Here is a 22,014-nt window from a genome sequence, read left to right as displayed (position 1 = left end):
ACAGAAAAGGCCCAGTGGCCCGCGGCGGGACAGAGCTTCCAATCTCTCCTGCAAGATAGGCGGGCCTGCGACCCACCGGCAGAAGAGGAGCAGCGGCCTGCTGAGAGGCAGAGCCGCCCCCTCCCCCTGCACCGGCAAGGTAGAGGGAACTGTGACCACGCACAGAGCAGGCCCAGCGGCCTGCTGAGGGGCAGAGCCGCCCCCCACCCCCCGCGCCTGCCAGGTAGGTGGAACTGTGACCACGGACAGAAAAGGCCCAGTGGCCCGCGGCGGGACAGAGCTTCCAATCACTCCTGCAAGGTAGGCGGGCCTGTGACCCACCGGCAGAAGAGGAGCAGCGACCTGCTGAGAGGCTGAGCCGCCCCCTCCCCCTGCACCGGCAAGGTAGACGGAACTGTGACCACGCACAGAGCAGGCCCAGCGGCCTGCTGAGGGGCAGAGCCACCCCCCACCCCCCGCGCCTGCCAGGTGACCACCGACAGAAAAGGCCCAGTGGCCCGCGGCGGGACAGAGCTTCCAATCACTCCTGCAAGGTAGGCGGGCCTGCGACCCACCGGCAGAAGAGGAGCAGCGACCTGCTGAGAGGCTGAGCAGCCCCCTCCCCCTGCGCCGGCAAAGTAGAGGGAACTGTGACCACGCACAGAGCAGGCCCAGCGGCCTGCTGAGGGGCAGAGCCATCCCACACCCCCCGCGCCTGCCAGGTAGGGGAACTGTGACCACCGACAGAAAAGGCCCAGTGGCCCGCGGCGGGACAGAGCTTCCAATCACTCCTGCAAGGTAGGCGGGCCTGCGACCCACCGGCAGAAGAGGAGCAGCGGCCTGCTGAGAGGCAGAGCCGCCCCCTCCCCCTGCGCCGGCAAGGTAGAGGGAACTGTGACCACCCACAGAACAGGCCCAGTGGCCCGCGGCGGGACAGAGCTTCCAATCACTCCTGCAAGGTAGGCGGGCCTGCGACCCACCGGCAGAAGAGGAGCAGCGGCCTGCTGAGAGGCAGAGCCGCCCCCTCCCCCTGCGCCGGCAAGGTAGAGGGAACTGTGACCACCCACAGAACAGGCCCAGCGGCCTGCTGAGGGGCAGAGCCGCCCCCCACCTCCCGCGCCTGTCAGGTAGGCGGAACTGTGACCACCGACAGAAAAGGCCCAGTGGCCCGCGGAGTGGCAGAGCTTCCAATCACTCCTGCAAGGTAGGCGGGCCTACGACCCACCGGCAGAAGAGGAGCAGCGGCCTGCTGAGAGGCAGAGCCGCCCCCTCCCCCCAGCGCCTGCAAGGTAGACGGAACTGTGACCACCATCAGAACAGGCCAGACCTGCAACCGAGAGACAGAACAGGCCCAGTGGCCTGAGGAAGGGTAGAGCCACCCCCCTCCGCGCCTGCAAGGTAGGCGGACCTGCGACCCACTGGCAGTACAGCCCCAGAGGCCTGCAGAGGGGCAGTGCCGCTGCCTGCGCCTGCAAATTAGACAGAACTGTGACCACCGACAGAACAAGCCTAGCGGCCCGCAGAGGGACAGAGCCGCCGCCCGCGCCTGCGAGGGAGACTTTGCAACTATACAAGACCAATATAAATATATAGGGGGAAAATTCAATAGCACAACAGTTTCACCAAGTAGAAAGGAACGCAAACAGTATGAAGAGACAAGGAAAGAAAGGACCACAAGCATTGCAGGTCAACTCAACGTTAGAAGAGGTAATAGCTGCAGCAGATGGAATGTCAGATAAAGAATTCAGGATATACATGCTTCAGATGATCTGGAGTCTCAAGGAAGACATCAGACAGCAAAATCAGACAATGAAAGATCACTTCAACAATGAATTACATAAACAAATCCAAGAAGCAAAAGATCAACTATACAGGGAAATAGAAGTTATAAAAAACAAACAAACAGAAATCCTAGAAATGCAGGAAGCAATAAGCCAACTTAAAAACTCAATTGAGAATACTACCAGCAGAGTAGAACACTTAGAAGACAGAACATCAGACAATGAAGATAAAGTATTTCAACTTGAAAAGAACATAGACAGCTCAGCAAGACTGTTAAGAAACCATGAGCAGAACATCCAAGAAATATGGGATAACATCAAGAGACCAAATTTAAGAATCATTGGGATACAGGAAGGGACAGAGTTTCAAACCAAAGGAATGAGCAATCTATTCAATGAAATAATACGAGAAAACTTCCCAGACTTGAAGAATGAGACAGAACCCCAAATCCTAGAAGCCTACAGGACGCCGAATGTGCAAAATCATAAGAGACCCACACCTAGACACATTATAATGAAGATGCCCAACATACAGAATAAGGAGAGAATTTTAAAAGCTACAAGAGAAAGGAAGCAGATCACATTTAGGGGTAAGCCAATCAGGGTAACAGCTGATCTTTCAACACAGACTCTGAAAGCTAGAAGATCCTGGAATAACATTTCAAACACTGAAAGAAAATGGGTTCCAACCAAGAATTGTGTTTCCAGCGAAATTAAGCTTCAGGATGGAAGATGAAATTAAAACCTTCCACGATAAACAAAAGTTAAAAGAATTTGCAGCTAGAAAACCATCTCTTCAAAACATCCTCGGCAAAACATTACAGGAAGAGGAAATGGAAAATAACAATGAAAACCAACAGTGGGAGGTAGGACACTAAACGGGGGAAAATAATCAAAGAGGAAAACAAACCATGTTTAGTAACAGAAATAAACAAATATGGCTGGAAGAACAACCCATATCTCAATAATAACCCTAAATGTTAATGGCTTAAACTCACCAATCAAGAGACACAGGCTAGTAGAATGGATCACAAAACAAGACCCAACAATATGCTGCCTACAGGAGAAGCATTTGATAGGAAAAGACATACATAGGCTGAAGGTGAAAGGTTGGGAAAAATCATATCACTCATATGGACTTCGGAAACAAGCAGGAGTATCCATACTCATATCAAATAAAATAGATTTCAAGCCAAAGTTAATCAAAAGGGATAAAGAGGGACACTACATACTGCTCAAGGGAACCATACACCAACAAGACATAACAATCATAAATATATATGCCCCAAACAATGGTGCAGCTATGTTCATCAAACAAACTCTTCTCAAGTTCAAGAGTCTAATAGACCACCATACAATAATCATGGGAGACTTCAACACACCTCTATCACCAATGGACAGATCTTCCAAACAAAAGTTGAATAAGGAAACTATAGAACTCAATAACACAATTAATAACCTAGACTTAATTGACATATATAGAGTATACCACCCAACATCAAGCAGTTACACTTTTTTCTCAGCAGCACATGGATCCTTCTCAAAAATAGATCATATATTATGTCAGAGGGAAACTCTTAGACAATATAAAGGAGTAGAGATAATACCATGCATCCTATCTGATCATAATGGAATGGAACTGAAAATCAACGATAAAAGAAGGAAGGGAAAAGAATACATCACTTGGAGAATGAACAATAGGTTACTGAACGATCAATGGGTTATAGAAGACATCAAGGAAGAAATTAAAAAATTCTTAGAGATTAATGAAAACACAGACACAACATATCAGAATCTATGGGACACATTGAAAGCAGTTCTAAGAGGAAAATTCATTGCTTGGAGTTCATTCCTTAAAAAAAGAAAAAACCAACAAATAAATGATCTCATACTTCATCTCAAAATCCTAGAAAAAGAAGAGCAAAACAACAGCAAAAGAAGTAGAAGGCAAGAAATAATGAAAATCAGAGCTGAAATTAATGAAATCGAAACAAAAGAAACAATTGAAAAAATTGACAAAACTAAAAGTTGGTTCTTTGAAAAAATAAACAAAATCGACAGACCCTTAGCCATGCTAGCGAAGAGAAGAAGAGAGAGAACTCAAATTACTAACATACGGGATGAAAGAGGCAATATCACAACAGACACTTCAGAAATACAGAAGATAATCAAAAATTATTTTGAATCCTTATACTCCAATAAATTAGAAGATAGTGAAGGCATAGATAAATTTCTTAAGTCATATGATCTGCCCAGATTGAGTCAGGAGGATATAGACAACCTAAACAGACCAATATCAATTGAGGAAATAGAAGAAACCATCAAAAGACTACCAACTAAGAAAAGCCCAGGACCGGATGGGTATACAGCAGAGTTTTACAAAACCTTTAAAGAGGAACTAATACCAATACTTTTCAAGCTACTTCGGGAAATAGAAAAAGAGGGAGAACTTCCAAATTCATTCTACGAGGCCAACATCACCCTGATACCTAAACCAGACAAAGACACTTCAAAGAAAGAAAACTACAGACCAATATCTCTAATGAACCTAGATGCAAAAATCCTCAATAAAATTCTGGCAAATCGGATACAAAAACTTATCAAAAAAATTGTGCACCATGATCAAGTAGGATTCATCCCTGGGATGCAAGGCTGGTTCAATATACGGAAATCAATAAATGTTATTCACCACATCAATACACTTAAAAATAAGAATCATATGATCATCTCGATAGATGCGGAAAAAGCATTCGACAAAGTACAGCATCCCTTTATGTTCAAAACTCTAGAAAAACTAGGGATAACAGGAACATACCTCAATATTGTAAAAGCAATCTATGCTAAGCCTCAGGCTAGCATCATTCTGAATGGAGAAAAAGTGAAGGCATTCCCTCTAAAATCTGGAACAAGACAGGGATGCCCTCTCTCACCACTTCTGTTCAACATAGTTCTCGAAACACTGGCCAGAGCAATTAGACAGACGAAAGAAATTAAAGGCATCAAAATAGGAAAAGAAGAACTTAAATTATCACTATTTGCAGATGACATGATTCTATACCTAGCAGACCCAAAAGGGTCTACAAAGAAACTATTAGAGCTAATAAATGAATTCAGCAAAGTGGCAGGATATAAAATCAACACGCATAAATCAAAGGCATTCCTGTATATCAGCGACAAATCCTCTGAAATGGAAATGAGGACAACCACTCCATTCACAATATCTTCAAAAAAAATAAAATACTTGGGAATCAACCTAACAAAAGAGGTGAAAGACTTATACAATGAAAACTACAGAACCCTAAAGAGAGAAATAGAAGAAGATCTTAGAAGATGGAAAAATATACCCTGTTCATGGATAGGCAGAACTAACATCATCAAAATGGCGATATTACCAAAAGTTCTCTATAGGTTTAATGCAATGCCAATCAAAATCCCAACGGCATTTCTTGTAGAAATAGAGAAAGCAATCATGAAATTCATATGGAAAAATAAAAGACCCAGAATAGCAAAAACAATGCTAAGCAGGAAGTGTGAATCAGGCGGTATAGCGATACCAGACTTCAAACTATACTACAGAGCAATAGTAACAAAAACAGCATGGTACTGGTACCAAAACAGGCGGGTGGACCAATGGTACAGAATAGAGGACACAGAAACCAATCCACAAAACTACAACTATCTTATATTTGATAAAGGGGCTAAAAGCATGCAATGGAGGAAGGATAGCATCTTCAACAAATGGTGCTGGGAAAACTGGAAATCCATATGCAACAAAATGAAACTGAATCCCTTTCTCTCGCCATGCACAAAAGTTAAATCAAAATGGATCAAGGAGCTTGATATCAAATCAGAGACACGCCATCTGATAGAAGAAAAAGTTGGCTACGATCTACATACTGTGGGGTCGGGCTCCAAATTCCTCAATAGGACACCCATAGCACAAAAGTTAATAACTAGAATCAACAAATGGGACTTACTCAAACTAAAAAGTTTTTTCTCAGCAAAAGATACAATAAGAGAGGTAAATAGAGAGCCTACATCCTGGGAACAAATCTTTATTCCTCACACTTCAGATAGAGCCCTAATATCCAGAGTATACAAAGAACTCCAAAAATTAGACAATAAGAGAACAAACAACCCAATCAACAAATGGGCCAAGGACCTGAACAGACACTTCTCAGAGGAGGACATACAATCAATCAACAAGTACATGAAAAAATGCTCACCATCTCTAGCAGTCAGAGAAATGCAAATCAAAACCACCCTAAGATACCATCTCACTCCAGTTAGATTGGCAGCCATTAGGAAGTCAAACAACAACAAGTGCTGGCGAGGATGTGGGGAAAAGGGTACACTTGTACATTGCTGGTGGGACTGCAAATTGGTGCAGCCAATTTGGAAAGCAGTATGGAGATTTCTTGGAAAGCTGGGAATGGAGCCACCATTTGACCCAGCTATTCCCCTTCTCGGTCTATTCCCTAAAGACCTAAAAAGAGCATGCTACAGGGACACTGCTACATCGATGTTCATAGCAGCACAATTCACAATAGGTAGACTGTGGAACCAACCTAGATGCCCTTCAATGGATGAATGGATAAAAAAAATGTGGCATTTATACACAATGGAGTATTACTCTGCATTAAAAAATGACAAAATCATAGAATTTACAGGGAAATGGATGGCATTAGAGCAGATTATGCTAAGTGAAGCTAGCCAATCCCTAAAAAACAAATGCCAAATGTCTTCTTTGATATAAGGAGAGTAACTAAGAACAGAGTAGGGTCGAAGAGCATGAGAAGAAGATTAACATTAAACAGGGATGAGAGGTGGGAGGGAAAGGGAGAGAGAAGGGAAAATGCATGGAAATGGAAGGAGACCCTCAGAGTTATACAAAAGTACATACAAGAGGAAGTGAGGGGAAGGGGAAAAATAATATAAGGGGGACAAACGAATGTCAGTAGAGGGAGCAGAGAGAGAAGAAGGGAGGGGAGGGGAGGCGAGGGGAGGGGAGGGGAGGGGAGGGGAGGGGGGATAGTAGAGGATAGGAAAGGCAGCAGAATACAACAGACACTAGTATGGCAATATGTAAATCAATGGATATGTAACTGATGTGATTCTGCAATCTGTATATGGGGTAAAAATGGGAGCTCATAACCCACTTGAATCAAATTGTGAAATATGATATATCAAGAACTATGTAATGTTTTGAACAGCCAACAATAAAAAATTAAAAAAAATAAATAAATAAAATGGCATAACTATTCTGGAAAAAAAAAAAAATAAATGATTCTATAAAAGAAAAAAAAAATACCATGAGTCTAAAGTTTGCTCAGTCATGCCCCAGAAAGGAAGACACTAATATCTTTAAAAGACAAAAGTAAATAACTCACAGCACATTTATCCAACTGGAAAAATTTTCTTCCTACCTTGGGGCACACAGAGCCAAAAAGTAGCAGGAGGAAAAGCACAACAAAAGTAATTTTATAAATAGGTAAATTCATTCATTAGACACTAACTTGTTTCCAAGACACGTGGAGTTAAAAAAAAAAAAAGTCGCCTAATGGAATACAGAACACAACTGACTAATGTCACTCTATTTCTAGCATCATAGGAATTTGTTCAGAATGAGTAAATATGGTCCAAGTACACCAAGTTCCTTTAATACTCCTTAAGAAAGGCAGTATAAAGATCCTACATATAATTAATACAAGATTTATCACCATATCTGAATCTGTGACTACCTCCATTTTTTTAATTCCAAAAGTTGAAAAAAGACAAGTCCAGACAAGTCCAGACCAGCAAATCCTTTGAGTTATCTTTCACTAATCCATAAGCACAGGCTACGCTACCAAGAACTCATAGTCATCAACAGCTGAATTATAATTATCAGAGAATAAGTAGAACATCAGGTACCACTGTATAAACACAAATTGTATGTTTTGAATTCTTTAACAAATATTCATGGTGAGTAGGACAGACACGGTCCTAGCTGGCATGGAGCTCAAATCCTTGTGCAAGAATTCTAGTCAACCCATCAAACATTTGGGAAGAGCAATGCTATGAAAAAAAGAAGCATTAAACTCAATCTCTGTTTTCAAAAAGAGCTAACACTCAAGGGAAAAAAAGTTAATAGAGAAAACAGAGGAATTTAAGTATAATTACTATTCTTACAGAGATTGAAAGCATATTGTATCTTTAAAAATAGATATGAGAAAATTTTGAGCAAACATTCACATTTAGACACATCTTTATAAAATCCTAGAACACCAAAGATAAGCCACATGTGATGGTGCACGCGTATAATCCAAGCAGCTCAGGAGGCTGAGGCAGGAGGATTGAGAGTTCAAAGCCAGCGTCAGCAAAGCAAGGCACTAAGCAACTCAGTGAGACCCTGTCTCTAAATAAAATATAAAATAGGGCTGGGGATGTGGCTCAGTGGTCCAGTGCCCCTGAGTTCAATCCCTAGTAACTGAGAGAGAGAAAGAAAAAAAATAAGAAAGAAAGGAAAATCAAAGATACAGAGAAAATCCTGAAGACCATCAAAGTCAGAATAAGTATAAGAAATTTTCAGATATTCAAGGACTAACTATAATCCAAGTTTAAAAGATGTATTTAAGAATATACTTGATAAAATTAAAAAATGAAACAAAAAATATTGAATGAAAAAACAATTGCAGAAAGATGGGAGTTTAGTATCATTTATAAATCATGTTAAAATACATAAAATAACATTACATACTTTTATAAAAATATGGTACAGGACTTTCGCTTAGAAAAGAGGAAGGAAGAAATGCAGTCCCCTTCATTAGAATCACAGATGATATTGACATAGGGAAGGGAGTAGGAAAGGGAGTAAGCCAGAGGAGAAATGTGAAACTTTACGTCCTTCTTGTTCTAGTGAAAAGTAGGGATATTAAATCTAAATATAAATAGTAAAGTATATTAAAATTTTAAATTTAACCATTAAAAATAATTTTGGAATAACTTTTTATTTCCAAATCATCAGAGGAAGGAAATGACCCTGTAGCATACCATGTGCAATTATCTCAATAATCACAATAATTGTGAAATAATTAAATTCACTATTAAGATAAAGAGGCAATCACATTGGAGTTTTAAAATGTCCAGCGACATGCAGTTCACAAAGCATATAATAATGAAACATGTACCTAAGATAAAATGACATAAAACAGGTGAAAATAAAGAAATGCAAAAAAAATTATAACAAGTCAATAATCTCTTTAAAATTAAATACAGCAGTATTAACACAAAGCAAATTAAATGAAAGAACTTTGCATCGAATGGAAAAGGAACAAAATTTTCTATTAACAAAATATGCAATCAGTTAAACTGTAGCATTTCAAACGTTTAATATCTATTAAGTTAACTTCAAAAGAAAAAATACAAAAACGAGAAGAAAACGACTTCCATAATCAGTGTAAAATTTAACATACCTTTCTCAAAAGACTACATTTCAAATAAGTAGTAAAGATGAATATAAAGGATTTAATAAAATTGACTATATAAATCTACATTACGGCGTGTGCGCGCGCACACACACACACACACACCAACAGAGAATATAATTAATAAACAGTTTAAAAGTTAACCATGTCTTAGGCCTCCCAAAAAGTCTGAAAAGCATAGAACACAAATCATATTCTCTGAGTGTACCTCAATACCATAAAGAGAGTAGATTAAACCTGTTTCATTAAGACTGGCATCAGATAGGGAAAAACCTAAATGATAAGAGGGTATGGAAATGGGCATTTAAGATAATATTAGGAGGGATTATAAATTTGCATTGTCATTTTACAAAACAACTTGAGATTATCTATAAAAATTTTAAATGTGCACACCTTTTGACCCAACAATTGTACCTCTATAAAACCCTCTTATAAAAAACCTACATATAATCATAAAACAAATATACAACAGTACATAGTCCAACACTAATTATAACAGCAAAAAGTAATCAATAGTAAAATGGTCAAGTGATTTATAGTATACTAATTTCATAAAATGTCAAGCCTTGATATGTAAAGAATCTCCAAGAGAAAGTGTTTTGCTCTTTTAAAAAACATATGTATCATTTAGATTTTGTTAAGACGCAAAATGAATAGTAAGCAATGTGGAAGATTGCACAACAGTTTACATCTGGAGAGGGATATGATGAAGAACTTCACATTTTAGTTTACATGTCTCTGAGTATTTGAATCTCTTATGATTTGCACTGCTTGCTTAATTAAAAAAAAAAGATGAAAGAAAAGCAGTAATTGTTTTAAATGTCTTATTTATTTCCCAGAAAAAAACTGGGATCTTTCTGTTCCTAGCAGAAATTTGATAAACCCATCTGAGAATACAGAACAAGTATAAACATTCAATCCATACAATAAAATACTTGCTGTTTCCTTTGTTAAGGAACAGACAGATAAGGATGGTGGGAACACAAGGTTAAGAGAATAATTCTATAAAACGGGCCCACTGTGCTTACCCCACATGCTTTCTTTTCCAAGAAGTAATTTACCTGCAGTCCAGCCTGGCTTAAGGGGACAGGATATGTCACATTCCTCAGCAAACTACCTGTTAACTGCAGGAAATATGCAGACCCAAGATGATGTTGATGGGAGGAACCCAGACTTTTGTGATCAGATCCTGAAACTCTAGGAGACAGGATAGTTCTTCCTGGTTAAGAATCCAGTTAGAATCAGTCAGTATGGCCCAAGGTGACATAGAGTTGCCATAGCAATGGGTACTTGAAAGTCTGATGTCCTGTTGCTGTTAGTCAAAAGTCAAAAGGTTGTCCTGGGTGGGACTCTCTGGAAACTTCTCTGGGATCCCCAATAAAATTGGAGTGCAGGAGAAGCATGTGGTCCCTCTCCTCTCTTAGAGGACCCATTTTCTCCCTTGAGAGTATCCCCTTTCCCTTTTCCTATGCCTTTAATAAACTTATTCCTGTTACTCTAAGCAACATGTCTGAAATCTTGCTGACTTGATTTCAAGAATCAGGGTTTGATGAGTAATCAGGGTTTGATGAGAGGGTCTTCGAGTTGCCTCAGTTTCTTGGAAGGCCCTCGCTCTGTAACACCTTCACTAGGAACCCTCTACCCTTGGCCATGGCTCACCATTTCACATCCTTCAGATTTTCCACTTAAATATCATTTTTTTTTCCTGAGGAACTGTCCCTGACTTTTCAATATAAAATGACAATGGCCTATACCCATCTAACACTTCACTGCTTCCTTATCTTGATTCATTTTTTTACTAAAATAACATACCACCCACTTCTTAGTATCCTTATCTTTATAAGGGGGATAACAGTCCTACTCCCAGGGCTGTGTCTAGCCTTAAGAGAACTGTAAGCTCAGGTGAGTTTAGATGAGTAATGGACACACACAAAAAAACCATATAAGCCTTTGACTTTTTGTTGATGATGGTTTTGTTTATTGTTTGCTTCCTCCCGTTTGAATGACAACTCCTGAGGCAAGGACTACGTCTATTATTGTATCCTGAATGACTGGAAAGTGCTTACCAGTAAGTATTCATGATTGTTGAAGCCTAATCTAGTACTGTAGTCTATATACAGACAGCTGAGATTACAAGAAAAGACCAATTACTTTCAGTAAAAGCAAGATTTCTGCATGTTAGCATGAATCATCTGTAATAACTCAATCTACTTTAAAAGTATATTTAGCAGCATGACTCCTAGAAATTTCAAGAAGTGAAGCAGTATAGTACCATTAAATTCATTAATTTTTTAACACCAACATGACAACAGAAGCTATAACAGTGTGGAGTGGGAAACAAAAGCAAAACTCACTTTTCATCTCCACTTCTGAGGCATGGCTGGTAGAGGACCTTGATAGCATTCCAGGCAGAACTGAAGTCTGCTTTTAATGTATCTTCCAAAAGGGGGAACTTTTTGATATGGTCGGAACTCAAAGATTCAATCACCACACTGTCTGAGTTTAAAAGCCAGAGCTAAAGGTGTGAAGAGAAAAATCCACGTATGAGGATATTGCCACCCTATTTGTATTTTAAGCTACTATTAAAAAGAAAAAAAAAAAACTATTCAAAAAAAATAGAGGGGAACCAATCACATAATTTCAAAATGAGGTAGGCTTTTCAAAGCACGATATTTAATAGTGCAACCAACATCATAAAGTTAAAAAAAAAGACAACTAATGAGGAGAAAATATTCAATATGTAAATAACAATGTAACTATCTATAATCTATAAATGTGTAGCTTCTGGAAATAAGTAAGGGGCAAAAAATAGCCCAATAGAAAAATAGGCAAAGAATAGTAACCAAATTAACAAGGAATGTAATAAATGAAAATTAAAACGTCAATAGGACTAATAATAAGGAAACGCAAAATTTCAATGCCACTATTTTTTACCTATGAGATTAGATTAAAAAAATATTGTAAAAAGATTGGAAACATCCATCTCAGAATGGTTTTGGAATGAGTATTCCCTAAGTGCTAATGGAGGAGTGTTTGGGGATGCAGAGGTATGTGATTCACTGAGATACTTTCAGGAGAACAGGAAAATATGAGGGAAAGACCTGCAAGGATGCAGAATACAAGCTCAGCAGGAGTTGGGCTTCAGCCTGATCCATGGGGAGATCCTGAGCTTGAATTATACCTACAAAATTGGCCCCACCTTGAGGCCAAGGCCTCAGCTTTTTGTGGCCCAGATTCAAATCACTGACAGGCTGACCAGGGCAGGAATGGATATGGGACAGTAAGAAAAGGAAACCTCCTCAGAAAGTCAACATCATTACCCAAGGCAAGTTTCTGGAAAAGGGAACATCTATGAACTATTGGCATCCAACACTGTCAGCAGCTGGGAATGGGTGTAGCAACACAGTCAACCAGATCTAAGTGGGGCACCAAGAACATCCATTGTAAAAGAACAATAATAGTACAATGTTTTACAAGGTGATTACCATCTGAGTTTATATCATATAAATCCAATGCTGTATTAGAGTAGAAAGATTCATTTCTAAAGAAGCACTAAAATGCATGTGCAAAGATTTTTTGTAGCATGTCTTTTATAATTGTACAATGGAACTCAGTTATTAAAGAGTAAGACCTACACTTACACTAACAAAAAATAATCCTTAATGATCTATTGTTATGAGAAAGAAAGCATGTTACAAAAAAAATTATGATCATGTCATACTGTTTCACTTTCATAAACAAAAGTTGTATATGGATAGAAAAATATTAACGTTCACACATCAGACTATTAAGATAAATTACCTCTAGAAAGCACTATGTGATGGGGAGGAGAGGGGACAAATGGGGAAGCTAACATTTCTTTATGTTCTTCATGTTGTCTGAATGTGTTTCAAGAATGTACTATTTCCATAAAAAGGAAATTTTTAAAAATTTAAATATCTATTAGAAAAATTTTAAAGTTCCTACTCCTGATGTTCAACTTAAAAATCTTACAAGAAAAGAAAACTAAACTTGTGTTCAGACTTTGACTATGAAGTTACAATTACATTGTTATTTATGTATTTATGATTTAATATCAACTGAAGTTGGAAAATATATTAGCCTGCCACAGAAGTTCTCTGGAAGTAGAGAAGCACAGAGTTCCCAAAATGGATGGCCAGCAGCAAAACCATACATAACTCTACCCCAGGCCAAGGCATTCTTGTTCTACCTTAAGCACCTAGAACAGTGCCTTTCAAATAAGAAGTGTTTCATGTATATTAACTGGTTGAATAAAACAGATGTACAGACTGAGGAGACTTGGTCCATGATGCTTTGGTTTTCAGATAAATGCCCCAGATTCATTTCTGCAAAGCATTATTTTTAATAGAGGTAGTGTAATATTAGACCCTTGTGGTATACGTAAGGGATGAGTGCTAACCACAGAGCCTTTTCTCCCAAACTTGCCACTTTCTCAAACATCAAGATGTCAGAGGTAATTAAAAAATAACAGAAGCAATAAAACATATTTTAAAGTTAAGAGTATCAAATAGCCCAGTAAGGGGAAAAAAAGTATCAAATAGAAAGAAAAAGAAATACAGACAGAATGGTATTATACTGACCATTAAAAACAGAGTGAAAACACTTATTTTGTGTATGAGCTACTTAGGGGAAGGAATTAGGTTTTCTTTCCTTCTGTATCCCTAGAACCTAATACATGGAAGTACCCAATCATTTGTCATAAAGTTAAGGAAGGTTGACTTATGAATTAAGCTGATATTAAATATTCAATTCTTGATCACTTAACTTCTAGACCTATGAACTAAGAAAAAATAAAAACAAAAGAGAAATTTTCTGAGATCTTGGATTACTAGGCTTAAAAAAAACTGGACAGAATGAATTCTTACCAAGATGTACACTTTGCCATCCTGATCTTGAATAGTGAATCTAAAAGTGCTTCTAGCAGAGGAGAGTTCCACCAGACACTGGGCAATAACACTCTGGACAAACTGAGACCTGTTTGAACAGAAATCAATTATTATCCAAAGTACAGTGACTCTCATAATAACTCTAGTAAGATAAGCCAAAATTACATATAGGGTACCTAAAAGGCAGAAACATCAGCATCCCCGACTTTTCTATCCACTGCCCCTTCCCTCACAATCTGTGGTAATGTGGATTTTAGTGTATTTATGTTTGCTCCATTCTTCTTAAAATCTATTCTCCAATTAGTAATACAGTTGCCACCCAAAGCTACCGATTCCTCTCTATTGAATAAAAAAATACCATGTTAGTGATAGTAGATATTCCATTGATGATATACACATTAAATAGTGGATAGCTAGGTTACAAAAGAATGTGAGAAATTTCCTTCCAAACATTGTATAATCTGCATTTTCTTTTTTCATTTAGATCTCCTTAAAGTGACAGCTCTATGGTTCAGAAAATATTTATAGAATGATAAAATACAAGTTTATGTTCAGGTTGCCATAATTTTTGGATATCATAGATATACTAAAGACTGTCTATGGTTAACTTTTGTTTGCAAACCGGAAAAGATGAAAAGAAAAGAAAAATTAATAGATTTAGATCCTGAAGATCTTTTATTTTGAAACACAGAAATAATTTGAAACGGATCTATGTTTCAAATTTTAAATAGGTCAAATGAAAACCAGAAATAATTTTTCAAAAACCCATTGATGCCGGTGTGTAGCACAGGCTTGTAATCTCAGCAATTTGGGGCTGAGACAGGAGTATTGCAAGTTCAAAGCCAACCTCAGCAATTTAGCAAGGCTCTAAGCAACTTAGTGAGACCCTGTCTCATAATAAAAAATAAAAAGGAGGGCTGGGGTTGTGGCTCAGCGGTAGAGCACTCGCCTAGCACATGCGAGGCCCTGGGTTTGATCCTCAGCACCACATAAAAAAATAAATAAATAAAGATATTGTGTACAACTAAAAAAATAAAATATTAAAAAATAAAAAATAAATAAAAAGGATTTGCAGGTAAATGGATGGAGTCAGAGAAGATAATGCTAAGTGAAGTTAGGCAATCCCAAAAAACCAAATGCCAAATGTATTCTGTGATATAAGGAGGCTGATTCATAGTGGGATAGGGAGGCGGAGCATGGGAGGAATAGAGGAACTCTAGATAAGGCAGAGGGGTTGGGGGGAAAGGAAGGGACAATGGGGTTATTAATGATGGTGGAATGTAATGATCATCATTATCCAAAGTACAGGTATGAAGACAGGAGTTGGTGTGAATATACTTTGTATACAATCAGAGATATGAAAAATAGTGCTCTATATGTGTAATAAAAATTGTAATGCATTCCACTGTCACATATAAATAAAAAAAATAAAAAAGGTTGGAGATTTCATTCTGTGATAAAGCATCCCTGAGTTCAATGTCCAGTACCTAAAACAAACAAATAAAAATCAAAAAAAACAAGAAAAAGATTGATGATTATGTTATAAAATTCTGAATCTCTGGCACATAGAAAGAAGCACAAAAAACTTTCAGAATTAGAAGATTTATATGAACATATTTACATACACCAGATAAGCAAAACATAAAGAAATAAAACCTCAAATTGTTTATATGTGTAGTTGGGCTAAAGTATTTCAAAACTTTTCTCTAAGGCATTTCCCCTTTCCAAATTAAAAAAATTATGAATAAAAATGAATTCTTAATCAATTATACCTACAAAATTACGTAATAAATTTAATTTGCTGTTTGTACCTTGGTATGATAGGAAAACTTCTCTCAGATGGTTGAATAATTATCTCTGTCATATAAAACTTAGTGGTTTCTAGAAACAAAAAAAAAAAAAGAAAGGAAGTTAAGAATCTTCCCAATATATTAATATTTTTATTGTGGGTGTGTTGGTCCCAAATTATGACATTCCAAACTAAATATTCAATTATGACCATTCAGTAAACATTTTTCCAAAATGATTTTGTATCAATAGAAAAAACACTGATAACTACAAGAAGATATTTCTGAGATCAAACAGCACAGTGTCTGTTTAGAATGTCATGCTCAAATGTGAATCTGTAGCAGCAAAACAGTTTACACATACAAAAGGTTATAAAAATTAGTCACATCACAGTTTTAGCCCATTTACATAAAAATTAGGCATTGGATTTCCTCATTTCTACTGAATAGCCACAAATCTGAAAGGCAGTGAAAAAGGCTTTTCAGTTGTAGAATCCAAAAGCCCATGCACAGATGCTATAATCCTGATACCAGTATTTACCCAGAATGTACAGTTCTCACCAAAGCTGTTTATCTGATTACTTAGTTTATGTAAACAGTAGGCCAGATATTCAATAACCATTTTGGGTTGCTTTAGAAAATCCATTAAAAATGTTTTGTTAAAAAGGGACATCCAAATCAAAACAAGTATTTTTTAGCATCAAACTGTTTTAAATGATAAGGTGTAGTACCAGATGGGCTTATAAGAAATGGATATGCTATCATAACTAAAGATGATAGATTTCTTAGAAGCAGAAGGCCTAAACTTTTGTATATATATTTGACACCATAATTAAATACTTAAGAATTATTTTAGCTGGGTGTGATGGCAAACACCTGTAATCTCAGCAATGGGGAGGCTGGAGGATCACAAGTTCAAGGGCAGCCTCAGCAATTTAGCAAGATCCTTAGCAACTTAGCACAACTTTGTCTCAAAAAAAAAGAATAAAAAAATCTGGGGATGTAGCTCAGTGGTAAAGCACCCAGGGGTTCATCTGTTCAATCCCTAGTACCAAAAAAAAAAAAAGTATCTTAAAGAAATATCAATAAAATATGTAAAAATTTATCTATAAAGATGATCATAATAATATTAGTAGAAAAATGCTGAAAACAAATTAAAATGTCTAAAAGTTAAGGATGAATTAAATAATTGTATATTTGGCAACAGAATTACATGCATGTTTTAAATAGGCCAAATTAAATAATTAATGACTTTAATAAGTCAAGTTATTCCTAGTAATTTTTTTAAGAAGTTCCAATTGCTCAATATAACAAAAGGGCAAAAAAATTTAAAATGCTTTACTTATTATATATATATAAATCCCAGTTACTATTGTTGTTGTTCTATACAGTTAATATTCATTTCATGTTGTTCTATACAGTTAATATTCATTTCATGTTGTTCTATACAGTTAATATTCATTTCATGATTTCTTACCAGTCTTTCTTGAATTATCTGGGGTCATTTTCTTCTACCTGACTACAGGTAGAATTTTTCTTACCAAGAAGTCACTAGTGGTAAATTATCCTAGTTTTTGTCTTTCAGAAAACATATTTATCTTTGCCTTCTTTGTGGAAGGATACTTTCACTTGATATAAAGTCCTAGGGTTAATGGTTATTGCTTTGTGCACATTGACAATATCATTCCACTGTCTTCGAATTTCCATTACTGGTGCTTGTTTGAAGGTTATCTGTCATTTTTCTTTGGTTGCTTTTAAGATTTTCTCTTGGCTTTTCATTCTCCAGTATTACTGGGATGTATCTAGGTATAGATTTCTTTTCATTTCTTACTTGGGCCTCACTGAATTGGAATTCATTGTGCCTCTTGAATCTGTAGATTGTTGTTTACTTTTACAAAATTCTCAACTGTTCAAATATTGCCTGTATTTCACTCTTTTCCTCTGTCTGGAAGGTAGATTTTCATCCATCTTCTGTCCATTAATTCTTTCCAAGTTGTACCTGCTTTGCTATTAAACCAGTCTCTGAATTTTTAATATCAATTATAATACAGCATGTTTTTAGAAATTCCATTGTGGCTCCTCTTCAAAGATACATACTGTTATTGTTTGCTTTTTCATTGCACTGTCTTTAAATATGTCTTTTACATTGTTAATTATACTAAGCAGTATTCTTTTATATTTTGCTTATGATCATTCCAGTAAAAGCTTATTTCCATTGTCTGATATATTTGTTAGTTCTTACTGATAGAAGTCTAGCTAACTTGTGTCCATATTTATCTCTGGTTATATGTTGAACACTGTACTTGAAAAATTATTTGTGAGAATAACACTATTTTTTCCAATGAAAGTGTTTCCCTCCAGAAGTGATATGCATTTGATTTTGCCAGGTACCTGCTATTCTGTCAGAACACACTGAATTCAAGATTTGAAATTCCCTAAAAACCCCAGGAATTGATACCTATTTATAATTCTACAGGACTGTTCCCCTTCTAACTCACTTCACTGTGAGGGGATGGTCTTTAGAATCTCATGTTTTTGTAGAGACAATCACCCATTAAATTTCCCATCTTGTGTAGTCTTTCATTTCTGTCCTTCCTTCTCAAAGCAATCAAAACAAAAATTCTAATTATAGAAAACAGGCAAACTGCAGAAAAATGTGACTTTGTGTGTACCTTTTTTGAATCTGCTTTTGTGGTAATTTATCCTTATATTTTCCACTTCCCCTGTTCTTTTTTCCTTCTTGAGTATTCTAGTTACCATCTGGTACCTTTTGCTTCAGCCTGAAGAATTTCCTTTAAGATTTTTTTTTTTTAATTTTTTTAGAGCAGGTCTGTTTGTAACACATTATTTCACATGTTTTATCCAGGCTCATCTTTATTTTTTAAAGACACTTTTGCTGGATACAATATGGTTGGCTGACAGTCTTCTTTTGGTGAGAGGGGTACCAGGGATTGAACTCAGGGCACTTGACCCCTGAGCCACATGCCAGACCTTATTTTTAAAAAATATTGTATTAGGGACAGGGTCTCACTGAGTTGCTTAGCACCTTGCCATTGTTGAGGCTGCCTTTGAACTCTTGATCCTCTTGCCTCAGCTTCCAAAACCTCTGGGATTACAGGCATGCATCATTACACCCAGCCAGTTGACAGACTTTTTACCCTAGCACTTTGCATATTTATTTTGATGTTTTTTGGAGACCATGATTTTTAGGAGACGTCCACCTTAATTGTATCATGAAATCCCTATTTATGATGTTTTGTTTTGCTCCTGTCAAATTTCAAGATTCTCTCTTCCTCTTTAATTATAAGAAGTTTCGATGCTTGGAGTTCACCGAAATTCTTAGATCCCAGAGTTAATATTTTTCACCAGATTTGCCAAGATTTAAGCCAGTTTTTTCTGTAATTATTTTTCTGACCCTTTCTTTTTCTCCTTACCTTCTGAGAGTCCACTTATACACTTGTTGTAACACTTGATATTGTCCCACAGATCTAAGGTTCTATTCAGAATTTTTCCTTTGGACTGGTTAATGAGTATTAATCTACAAGTTCAATAATTTTTTTATCTTCTGTTGTCTCAAATCTGTGGTTTAGATCATCTAGTGAATTGTAGTTTCAGTTATTACACATTTCAATTTTAAAATTACCAATTTGCTTTTTCTTTAAAGTTTCCAACTTGTTGATATTTGCTACTTGTTCATTCAAGGACTTTTCTCTTTTAATTCCTTACCATATTTATATAGCTACTTCAACATATTATTCTGCTAAATACAACATTTGTATTTACTCGGTCTATGCAATCCTTTTTTGTTCCTTCAGTATGAATCACTTTCCTATTTCTTTGCATATATCATAATTTGTAGATAGAAGCAAGAAAATGTATGTAATATGTTGTAGCAGCTCTGAATTTTGTTTTGTTCTTCTGAGGATTGTTGGTTTAATGGTTTAGTGATCAATTAACTGGCCTGAACTTACTGTGAAATATGTTCCCCCTGCCCCACAGTTTGTAGCTGCTAATGTCACTGCTAAGTTTTATTTTGTTTAGTCTGGCTCTCTAGAGTATCCACTGCCACTAAGGTGTCTCAGAAAAAAGTGCTTTCTGTTGCTCAGGTTGTTTGTGGATTAAGGAATGCAATCAAAGGCACAGCAAATTCACAGGTCTAAGTTTTCAATTCTTATTGAAAATACACGCAATAAATACTTCCTGGCATCTATTGTATGCAGAGTTCAGTAGTCAGCCAGACTTGTATGAAGAAGTTATTGTATTGGCCCTTCTATCACCTTTTTTTTTTTGTATTTTTTTATTGGTTATTCAAAACATTACAAAACTCTTGACATATCATATTTCATACATTCGATTCCAAAATATCCCCCCCCACTTAAATTTCTACTTTCTCTGTCACCTACCCTGAATTGAACTCAACACCTGTAAACAATACATTTGTAGGATTTCTCTGCCCAAGTTCTGGAGGCAAGAGACAGCAAGGCCTACTCTGTGGGCAAAAAGATCACAAACTTGCCATTCTTTCCCAATGCAGTAGTATTTTTTCATGACTAAACACTTCTCAAATTGTTGTTTCACTTCGTTCATTTTCCAGTGCCATAATATTGATATTTAATAATTTGTTTAACTTGTTCAGTTTGTGCTTGCTTTTTGTGGTACAGATTTGTCCATCCTCTTACCACCACCATTTGGGGAAGTGGAATTCTATTGATTTTGAGTTGATGTGGATGTAGTTCTATTAAACCACCCCATATACACACACTCACATATTCTGATATTCTGATATACTTATGAATTACATCATAATGTATGGTTAAATGAATACCCAGTATTTACATTATTATGACCAGAAATGATATCCTGGCAAGTTTTCCTTTCTTATTCTACCTTGTGTTTTTACTGTAGTAAATAATTTTCATTTGTTTAGTTTTCCAAGCAACTTTAGGTAATTCTTCCCATATAATGAAATGGTTTGTCTCAATAATATCAACATTATTTGTTACATGTGGAAAATTTTATTTATGATGGGAAAAGTCTTTATTACAATCCTCTCTCTCTCCTCACTTCAATCAGGCTGTTTTTCTGTGGTACAGCTATACATCTCAAGGCCTTTCTTACCTTGTTCCTCTATATTGGATAGCCTATTTCCCCAATCTCATGTCATCCCTTTCTAGGTTGAATCTCTCATTTTTTCCCCCATAGGAATGATAGATTTCTAAGGAAAATATACCTTTTAAGTCTGTTTTGAAACCTTATTATTTCCAAAATAGATAATAAAATAAAATAAATAAATAAAATAAAAAAGATAATAAATAAATAATCTTCACATCTGACTGATGATTTGATTTTGTAGAGAATTCCAGGGTGAACTTTTTCCCCCTCAAATTAGGAAGACATTGCTTGATTGTCTTCTAACTTTCAGCTCTACTTTTAAAAACTTCCATGCTTTCCTAATTCCTAATATATTATACACTAACTGCTTTTCCCCTTCTGGAAACTTCATCCTTATTGTTGTAAAGTTTCTCAGTGATATTATTTCCCTTTTCTCCCTCCACTACTAAGGCACTCCATGATCCTTGTAGTTGAGGAACTGCCAAGCATGCTCCTAAATAATTTGCTTCTATGTCCTATTTATATTACTATCATTTCCTCTCCATTTCTCTTCGTCTTTGTATACATACATCTTTGTATTCCTAAACTGTCGTTTTAACTGGACCTCAGGGAGGAAAGAAAAGAATTTAAAAATCAATTCATCTTATTGAAAAACCCTAAATTGGAAACCTTAAGTTTTCTAAGGAGTTTCTTGTGGGGCTTGTTTTCATTCTCCAAAAATGACTTTGAGGATAGCATCCTTTTCTGCTCACTTTGAACAAGTAATTACTTAAAAGACTCTGATGATTTAAACAAACAAAATATAGCACCATCTGCTTTCCTTTAAGTACAATAGCTTCACTTACATTATATCTTCTAACTAATTATATTAAAAGTGATTATTCCTCACCTGCAAAGCTAACACAGCATGTTGTAGCTCTCTACACATTTTAAACCATATCTTTAAACAGCATTTTAATTATCAGGATTTTCATTATTATAT

General features: G+C 36.7%; 1 protein-coding gene across 3 annotated transcripts in view; it reads right to left on the bottom strand.

Moving 5' to 3' along the window:
- The window catches only part of Ube3d (ubiquitin protein ligase E3D), a 161,066-nt gene that overhangs the window by 109,496 nt on the left and 29,556 nt on the right, over positions 1-22,014 (bottom strand). For all 3 annotated transcript variants that reach the window (XR_009225901.1, XM_046432132.2, XM_058575920.1), the window contains exons 6-8: positions 15,945-16,014; positions 14,113-14,221; positions 11,581-11,741 (exon numbers count right to left, since the gene is read on the bottom strand). Coding sequence is in view for 2 of the 3 variants with exons in the window: in XM_046432132.2 (XP_046288088.1) it covers positions 11,581-11,741; positions 14,113-14,221; positions 15,945-16,014 (340 nt within the window). In the remaining variant the exon portion in view is untranslated. The remainder of the gene's footprint in view (positions 1-11,580; positions 11,742-14,112; positions 14,222-15,944; positions 16,015-22,014) is intronic.

Source organism: Marmota monax, unplaced genomic scaffold (assembly GCF_021218885.2).
Source record: "Marmota monax isolate L192 unplaced genomic scaffold, Marmota_monax_Labrador192_F-V1.1 WCK01_AAM20220418_F8-fsc00013, whole genome shotgun sequence".
NCBI lineage: Eukaryota > Metazoa > Chordata > Mammalia > Rodentia > Sciuridae > Marmota > Marmota monax.
The sequence above is the reverse complement of the archived record's forward strand: the minus strand, read 5'-3'. Positions and strand labels throughout refer to the sequence as shown.